This window comes from Notothenia rossii, assembly GCF_949606895.1.
Source record: "Notothenia rossii genome assembly, chromosome: 3".
Taxonomy (NCBI): domain Eukaryota; kingdom Metazoa; phylum Chordata; class Actinopteri; order Perciformes; family Nototheniidae; genus Notothenia; species Notothenia rossii.
The window spans coordinates 46212000-46221767 of NC_136901.1; the positions used below are offsets into that span (position 1 = coordinate 46212000).

Genomic DNA, 9768 nt, shown 5'->3' on the forward strand with positions numbered 1-9768 from the left:
TCTGCTGAGGAGACTGAGGTCTGTCGGGGGGCAGGGGGCACTCCTTCGGACCTTCTTTGACTCTGTTGTGGCATCAGCCATTTTCTATGGTGTGTCCTGCTGGGGCAGCAGCATCTCGTTAAATACCAACCAACTATGTGCAATATGTGCTATATATATATATATATATGCCGTTAATAACTGTGTAATATACACCTGGCTGCTAAATCCTAAGAATTGTTAAAGGATTTGTATTTAGAAAATTATGTAACTTTTTATTATTTTTATTATATTTTTTATTATATCATAACTTAATACTTTTTTTTAACGCAAGTAACATATGTAACATAATGTAACATTAAGCTGTCTTTTTCCTGCTGTAACTACGCACTTGTCCCCTCTGTGGGACTAATAAAGGTATTCTGATAAAGGGCCCCCCACTGCGTTGATAGTGACACCAAGGGATCCTGGCATATAGGACGGGTTGGGAGCTTTATATATACAGTCTATGGTTGGGAGTGAGAATGTGTTGGACAGTGACCAGAAAACTCATTTCCGGCAGCGAGAGCTGCGTCCCTAGCAACCACGTTACTATGAAAACGCAGACACGGGAAATACTGTTTTCACGCCGACAGATGACGATAACTTCACAAGGACACCTGCCAATCTAAAACCTCTTCAGTAACATACGCAGGACATATTAGGGCTGAACGATTAATCGATTTGAAATCGAAATCGCGATTTGAAATGATGCGATTATCAAATCACAAAGCCTGCAATTTTTTTTTACTATTTTTTTTTTATTTTTTACAATTTTTTTATTTTTTATTCTTGTGTGTCAGTCATCCACACCAATCAGAAGTGCTGTGCTCCACATGTACCAGCCATTGTTAATCAATCAGAAGTGGCCCATGATAGAAGGTGATAGACAGATTGATCCAATCACCTGCCAAGTATTTTTGAAAGTGCCTGCCCTTTCCAAATGGCTTCCAATGGAGCTTTCCTAGATGGTTTGGTGAACCATCTGAGTCAGGTTAGTAATGCTCCATCACATGTTTCTATTACAGGGTGAATCTTAAACTGAAGCTTGACTTTAAAGCAACCCAACGGAAGTTTCATGTAAGTTTAGTCCCTTCACTCGTAGCTCGGGCTGCGGGGGTGCTAGAGACGGGAGTACGTTGATACGACCTTCCTAGCCGGAGTTATGGCCGCATTTTACAATAAACTTACGTTGGGTCACTTAAAAACAAATATCGCAATTCGAATCGTAATCGCAATATTTGTCAGAAAAATCGCAATTAGATTTTTTCCCAAAATCGTTCAGCCCTATTTGCTTTACAAGAACTGAATAAATCTCCATATTCTCTATTGTGTCAAAGTGAACCAAAAGTCGTGATAGAGGCTTGCTTGTCAACATCCGGGTATTTCTGCACTGGTGGGCCATGTTAACAATACCATGTCCCAATATCAGTGGATCCAGCAGAGTAATAGCCTATAGGCAAAACACAGAAGATCAACAAGAGATATGAAGCTGCAGTAGAGGTCAACTTCATTCACTTTCTTTCCGTGTTACTGATTTTAATCGCTATGCTGCTCTCTCTCGTCTCCTCTCTGAAACTCTGAATTCAATCTGAATAACTTTATAAACTCTGAATTCAATCTGAATAACTTTATTTAAACTCTGATTTCAATCTGAATAACTTTATTTAAACTCTGAATTCAATCTGAATAACTTTATTTAAACTCTGAATTCAATCTGAATAACTTTATTTATACTCTGAATTCAATCTGAATAACTTTATAAACTCTGAATTCAATCTGAATAACTTTATTTAAACTCTGAATTCAATCTGAATAACTTTATTTATACTCTGAATTCAATCTGAATAACTTTATAAACTCTGAATTCAATCTGAATAACTTTATTTATACTCTGAATTCAATCTGAATAACTTTATAAACTCTGAATTCAATCTGAATAACTTTATTTATACTCTGAATTCAATCTGAATAACTTTATTTAAACTCTGAATTCAATCTGAATAACTTTATTTATACTCTGAATTCAATCTGAATAACTTTATAAACTCTGAATTCAATCTGAATAACTTTATTTATACTCTGAATTCAATCTGAATAACTTTATAAACTCTGAATTCAATCTGAATAACTTTATAAACTCTGAATTCAATCTGAATAACTTTATAAACTCTGAATTCAATCTGAATAACTTTATTTAAACTCTGAATTCAATCTGAATAACTTTATAAACTCTGAATTCAATCTGAATAACTTTATTTAAACTCTGAATTCAATCTGAATAACTTTATAAACTCTGAATTCAATCTGAATAACTTTATAAACTCTGAATTCAATCTGAATAACTTTATTTAAACTCTGAATTCAATCTGAATAACTTTATTTAAACTCTGAATTCAATCTGAATAACTTTATTTAAACACTAGTAGAAAGCATTGTTGGGTATATCTGAATGATCTAAAGTGTTTTCAGGAACAACAGACTCTGGATTTAATGAATCAATCAAGTTTTATTTTAAAGCCAAAAAGCACTTTAATAAAGGTCCAGGAGGAAGTCCGGCCTGGAGCCACAAGATCAATAAATAACACAAGTGTTATCATACTGATATTCTGTACGAACAGGAAGTCCACTGAGACAAATGTAACATTTTGATATTGGGATATATAAATAAACATTGATTGATAAAAACAATAATAACAACAATAACTATAACATTATATAAAGGGGAGCGACAATAACTATAGGAATAACACAAACTAATCACATTAATAACAATAATAACATTACCTTTATATTAAGATAGAAACCTCTAATGATTAATAACAGTAATAATAATAGTGACAGTTTCTGGAGAACAGCGGTGACGACGATCCTCCGTCCAGAACCTGAACGCACCTTAAACACAAAAGAGTCTGAGTAAAACTAATAACTGAGAGGCAGCGAACGCACCGTCAGGTGATTCAGTCTCTAATCGCTTCGGAATCCCCCCCATTGTAGGGTAAAAACTAGGGCCCCAAAACAGCTGGAAACGGCCCTTGCAGCGAACGCACCGTCAGGTGATTCAGTCTCTAATAACTCAGAGGCAGCGAACGCACCGTCAGGTGATTCAGTCTCTAATAACTGAGAGGCAGTGAACGCACCGTCAGGTGATTCAGTCTCTAATAACTGAGAGGCAGCGAACGCACCGTCAGGTGATTCAGTCTCTAATAACTGAGAGGCAGTGAACGCACTGTCAGGTGATTCAGTCTCTAATAACTGAGAGGCAGTGAACGCACCGTCAGGTGATTCAGTCTCTAATAACTGAGAGGCAGTGAACGCACCGCCAGGGGATTCAGTCTCTAATAACTGAGAGGCAGTGAACGCACCGTCAGGTGATTCAGTCTCTAATAACTGAGAGGCAGTGAACGCACCGTCAGGTGATTCAGTCTCTAATAACTGAGAGGCAGTGAACGCTCCGTCAGGTGATTCAGTCTCTAATAACTGAGAGGCAGTGAACGCACCGCCAGGTGATTCAGTCTCTAATAACTGAGAGGCAGTGAACGCACCGTCAGGTGATTCAGTCTCTAATAACTGAGAGGCAGTGAACGCACCGTCAGGTGATTCAGTCTCTAATAACTGAGAGGCAGTGAACGCACCGTCAGGCGATTCAGTCTCTAATAACTGAGAGGCAGTGAACGCACCGTCAGGTTATTCAGTCTCTAATAACTGAGAGGCAGTGAACGCACCGCCAGGTGATTCAGTCTCTAATAACTGAGAGGCAGTGAACGCACCGCCAGGTGATTCAGTCTCTAATAACTGAGAGGCAGTGAACGCACCGCCAGGTGATTCAGTCTCTAATAACTGAGAGGCAGTGAACGCACCGCCAGGTGATTCAGTCTCTAATAACTGAGAGGCAGTGAACGCACCGTCAGGTGATTCAGTCTCTAACAACTGAGAGGCAGCCAGGGCCTGTCTTCCTATTAGCGGACTATGCATCCGCATAGGGCCCCCATACGGCCCCCATACAAACCCCATATGGCCCCCATAGGGCCCCCATACGGCCCCCAAGCTGAAAGGTCAGTTTCAGCCTCACTATATTTGGGGAGAGTTCAAATGAGCCGTCTTGAGACAGCCGAGCCCCTTCCTGTGTTCGGTGAAGCATTATATGCTTAACAATCAAATGTAGGATATAAACACAACTGAACTGCAATGATAGCAAAGCTGAGGCTTGTGTGTTTTTGGGGAAATAAAGTCCAAATCACCGTTGGGCTGTCAGCCAATGAGTGACGTCTGAGGAAGATGAAAAATGTAAATCAAACATTGTTGAGAAAATGCTGCATCTCTTGCATTTATTGACGTAGAGGAGCCTTGTTGTTTACCTTTTTAATATCTTTTTTTTTTTCAATTGCTTGGTTTTCGTGAAATTAGCCTGTTTTCCTCTTAACCTGTTAAGCTTTTTTTTCACGAAACTGTGTCTCAGGGCTTCTTCACATTTAACAACCTATGCCTGTGTCATACCCACTTAACGGGAAGAAACTCAGCTAACTGACGATACGAACCATTTTTACCAAAACAAAACATAAGTCTCACAAGAAGCGTCTAAATGAGCCCTGAGCGAAAAAATGCTAACGCACTTAGCACAGAACTCACGGTAGAAATACTTTATTACTCATCGGATCTGCACAAACAAGATATCAGATTAAAGCTGAGATTCCACGGAAGTTAGAGGTATTAGTATCATCACTGTGGGATCAAAACTTGCGGCAGCGGAAGTAAACCCAGAAAATACACAACGTAGCTTTACGGGACCAAAATGGAAAATAACATAACCTTTGCTGTTTTCTGATCAAAAGTTGTGTTCAATGGCATTAAAACGCATGGAAACGCTGCTGAAGGTTAATCCAATGTGTCTGTGTCACTTCGAAATGATTACTGATAATCCATCATCATATTTATGGAAATAAGCGTAGTTTTCAGTTTTCAGAGCGTAACATAGCTTTCGGTTTGGGCTAACTGGGTGCGCATCACTCTCACTCCTCATGGTAACATGTAGATGGATTTAGGAACTTCCCCTAGATTCTATTGGCTCTAGCAGTTCAAAAGAGGTGTCAATCATCAAAATCGACCAATGGGTTCCAGAGATATGGAAAATCCACCCAAATGACCCCAGAAGTGTTTTTCTTTGCTAAATCTCTCTAAAAAGGTCAGATGTCACTTGTTTTGCATCAATCATGATACAGGGGACTTATTATATGTCATAGTTTGGATTCCTAAAGCTTTTAGTCTACTATCCCATCATTCGAGGGTGGTTTTCACTATAAGTAATGTTTCTTTTTTGGACGGACACTATAATTTACATTTTTTTACTATGTTCAATCTGAATTTACTTTAAAATAAAAGCATCTATATTGATTCTGACTCTTCTATATCCAACTCACAGGTTTATCATTACTTTGAGAAAAAAGATTATTGTTTTAACCCTTTTAGAAGATATAGTCATTTTTTCTGGGAATGTCATTTTCTAGCCTGAGGCCTGAAAACAGGCTCAGGGCTCAACAGGTTAAAGAGTAACAGATTGATGTATCTCCACAGATCACCTTAAAGGCTTCGGAATCCCCCCCATTGTAGGGTAAAAACTAGGGCCCCAAAACAGCTGGAAACGGCCCTTGCAGCGAACGCACCGTCAGGTGATTCAGTCTCTAATAACTGAGAGGCAGCGAACGCACGGTCAGGTGATTCAGTCTCTAATAACTGAGAGGCAGCGAACGCACCGTCAGGTGATTCAGTCTCTAATAACTGAGAGGCAGTGAACGCACCGTCAGGTGATTCAGTCTCTAATAACTGAGAGGCAGCGAACGCAACGTCAGGTGATTCAGTCTCTAATAACTGAGGGGCAGTGAACGCACCGTCAGGTGATTCAGTCTCTAATAACTGAGAGGCAGCGAACGCACCGTCAGGCGATTCAGTCTCTAATAACTGAGAGGCAGTGAACGCACCGTCAGGCGATTCAGTCTCTAATAACTGAGAGGCAGTGAACGCACCGTCAGGCGATTCAGTCTCTAATAACTGAGAGGCAGCGAACGCACCGTCAGGCGATTCAGTCTCTAATAACTGAGAGGCAGTGAACGCACCGTAAGGTGATTCAGTCTCTAATAACTGAGAGGCAGTGAACGCACCGTCAGGCGATTCAGTCTCTAATAACTGAGAGGCAGTGAACGCACCGTCAGGTGATTCAGTCTCTAATAAATGAGAGGCAGTGAACGCACCGTCAGAAACAGTCTCTAATAACTGAGAGGCAGTGAACGCACCGTCAGAAACAGTCTCTAATAACTAGGTGTTGGGGGACGAGTCTGCTGTTGTGGGGGAGGAGTCTGCTTTCGTGGGGAGGAGTCTGCTGTTGTGGGGGAGGAGTCTGTTCATAGGGGAGGAGTCTGCTGCCGTGGGGGATAGGGATGGGTACCGTGCCCCGGTATTAAACGGGCCCCCATGGCGGAATTATTAAAGACCGTGGTACCGTTAATCTCCGAGGTTGTCATTTTTTTTTATCGGTACTGGAGACATCTAAAAAATATGTAATATGTTTTTATGCTACACAAACATTATATTGCAGTTTTCCATTTCTAATATGCAAAAAGACTCCAAAATGCGTCTATGATTACTTTGAGTATTTTCAATCTTTCCAATCCAGACGAGAGATCTCTCTCTCCGTCTGTGTGCGAGGGGGCGGGGCAGTTTACACACACTCAGCTGCTACATGCAACACACACACACACTCAGCTGCTACATACATGCAACACACACACACACTCAGCTGCTACATGCATGCAACACACACACACGCACTCTGCAACATGCAGCACACACACTGCGGAGATGGCGGAGAGAACGCGCTCCAAGGTGTGGTTAAACTTTACCCGTCTCGATGTGGACAATGCTCGTTGCCAAAAGTGCAATATGAGTCTAGCATGTAAGGGCGGTAACACAAGCAATTTGTCTAAACACTTACAATTTGTTTAGTTAGTTTACCTTTATTCTCCAAAAGAACCGATAAGAGTACCGTTAAAGGGCGGTATCGATAAGCGGTATCGATAAAAGTAGTAGTACCATTAAAACGTTAACGATACCCATCCCTAGTGGGGTAGGAGTCTACTTCCGTGGGGGAGGAGTCTGCTGTCGTGGGGGAGGAGTCTGCTGTCGTGGGGGAGGAGTCTGCGGACATGGGGGAGAAGTCTGCTGCCGTGGGGGAGGGGTCTCCTGTCGTGGGGGAGGAGTCTGCGGTCGTGGGGGAGGAGTCTGTTGTCGTGGGGGAGGAGTCTGTTGTCATGGGGGAGGGGTCTGTTGTCGTGGGGGAGGGGCTCATTACCTTTACCTTTGTTCCTTAGGAGGTTTCTACAGGTGAACAACAAACCAAGCAGCAGCAGCAACACTGAAACAACTCTGCAGACAGAAACACAAACATTCAGTCATGAGAGCTGCTCGACCAATCAGAAGACACCATTTGTAGAGAGGATATTATCAGATAAATCAAGATAGCGACCACTTAAAGGTGAAGACTCTTACATCACAGTGAGGAGGATCCACAGCTCCAGAGCCGAGTCTGAAGAAGAACAAGGAGATAAGAAGGAGATAAGGAGAAGAAGGAGATAAGAAGGAGAAGAAGGAGGAGAAGAAGAAATGAAACAAAAAAAGACGAGCTACTGTGAGTTCACGGGCTGAAGTCAGGTGAGTTAACGAGCTGAACTCCGGTGAGTTAACGAGCTACTCTGAGTTAACGAGCTACTCTGAGTTAACGAGCTGAAGTCGGGTGAGTTAATGAGCTGAAGTCAGGTGAGTTAATGGGCTGAAGTCAGGTTAGTTAACGAGCTGAAGTCAGGTTGGATAACGAGCTGCAGTCAGGTTAGTTAACGGGCTGAAGTCAGGTGAGTTAACGGGCTGAAGTCAGGTTAGTTAAAGAGCTGAAGTCAGGTTAGTTAACGGGCTGAAGTCAGGTGAGTTAACGGGCTGAAGTCAGGTTAGATAACGAGCTGAAGTCAGGTTAGTTAACGAGCTGAAGTCAGGTGAGTTAACGGGCTGAAGTCAGGTTAGTTAAAGAGCTGAAGTCAGGTTAGTTAACGAGCTGAAGTCAGGTTAGTTAACGGGCTGAAGTCAGGTGAGTTAATGGGCTGAAGTGAGGTTAGTTAACGGGCTGAAGTCAGGTTAGTGAACGAGCTGAAGTCTGGTGAGTTAACAGGCTGAAGTCAGGTTAGATAACGAGCTGAAGTCAGGTTAGTTAACGAGCTGAAGTCTGGTTAGTTAATGGGCTGAAGTCAGGTTAGTTAAAGGTCTGAAGTCTGGTGAGTTAACGGGCTGAAGTCAGGTGAGTTTACGGACTGAAGTCAGGTGAGTTAACGGGCTGAAGTCTGGTTAGTTAACGGGCTGAAGTCAGGTTAGTTAACGAGCTGAAGTCAGGTTAGTTAACGGGCTGAAGTCAGGTTAGTTAACGAGCTGAAGTCAGGTGAGTTAACGAGCTGAAGTCAGGTGAGTTAACGAGCTGAAGTCTGGTGAGTTAACGAGCTGAAGTCAGGTTAGTTAACGGGCTGAAGTCAGGTTAGTTAGCGGGCTGAAGTCTGGTGAGTTAACGGGTTGAAGTTTGGTTAGTTAACGAGCTGAAGTCAGGTTAGTTAACGGGCTGAAGTCAGGTTAGTTAACGAGCTGAAGTCAGATTAGTTAACGAGCTGAAGTCAGGTTAGTTAACGGGCTGAAGTCAGGTTAGTTAACGAGCTGAAGTCAGATTAGTTAACGAGCTGAAGTCAGGTTAGTTAACGGGCTGAAATCAGGTGAATTAACGGGCTGAAGTTAGGTGAGCTTACCTGGAGCTTCAGCAGATCTCGGTGGGGGGGCAGGTGTGGTTCTGTTCTCACAAAGCGAGTCAGCAAACGCTGAACACTGAACCCGAGTCTCCAGGTGAGAGGCTGAAGAGAACCAACACATTAATGACCTGCTGACATCATAGCAGTAACAATAACAATAAGAAGAGTTCTTTATTATAGTTTATATCTTTATTGTTTACCTGAGCAGTTGGTGCACGGTTCACACTGCACCCCCCCTCGTCTGCCGTTACTGATAGAACAGTTCCTCACCACGAAGTAATCTGCAGACAGGAAGTCACAGACAGGAAGTCACAGACAGGGAGTCACAGACAGAAAGTCACAGACAGGGAGTCATAGACAGGAAGTCACAGACAGGGAGTCACAGACAGGGAGTCACAGACAGGGAGTCACGGACAGGAGGTCACGGACAGGGAGTCACGGACAGGGAGTCACGGACAGGGAGTCACGGACAGGAGGTCACGGACAGGGAGTCACGGGCAGGGGGTCACGGACAGGGAGTCACAGGCAGGGAGTCACGGGCAGGGGGTCACAGACAGGGAGTCACAGGCAGGAAGTCAAGTCACAGGCAGGGAGTCACGGACAGGGAGTCACAGACAGGGAGTCACGGACAGGAGTCACAGACAGGGAGCCACGGACAGGAGTCACAGACAGGGAGTCACAGACATGGAGCCACGGACAGGAGTCACGGGCAGGAAGTCACAGACAGGGAGTCACGGACAGGAGTCACGGACAGGGAGTCACGGACAGGGAGTCACGGGCAGGGAGTCACAGGCAGGGGGTCACAGACTGGGAGTCACGGGCAGGGAGTCACGGGCAGGGAGTCACAGGCAGGGAGTCACAGACAGGGAGTCACGGACAGGAGTCACAGACAGGGAGCCACGGACAGGAGTCACAGACAGGG

The 9768-nt window shown here is 43.5% G+C and overlaps 1 protein-coding gene across 1 annotated transcript in view; it reads right to left on the minus strand.

The window, feature by feature from the left end:
* Positions 1-2507: 2507 nt before the first annotated feature.
* The window catches only part of LOC307031243 (uncharacterized protein), a 9443-nt gene continuing 2182 nt past the window's right edge, over positions 2508-9768 (minus strand). Inside the window, exons 3-6 of the mRNA XM_079668176.1 lie at positions 9047-9127; positions 8847-8948; positions 7558-7594; positions 2508-7434 (exon numbers count right to left, since the gene is read on the minus strand). Coding sequence (XP_079524302.1) covers positions 7128-7434; positions 7558-7594; positions 8847-8948; positions 9047-9127 — 527 coding nt within the window. The 3' untranslated portion in view covers positions 2508-7127. The remainder of the gene's footprint in view (positions 7435-7557; positions 7595-8846; positions 8949-9046; positions 9128-9768) is intronic.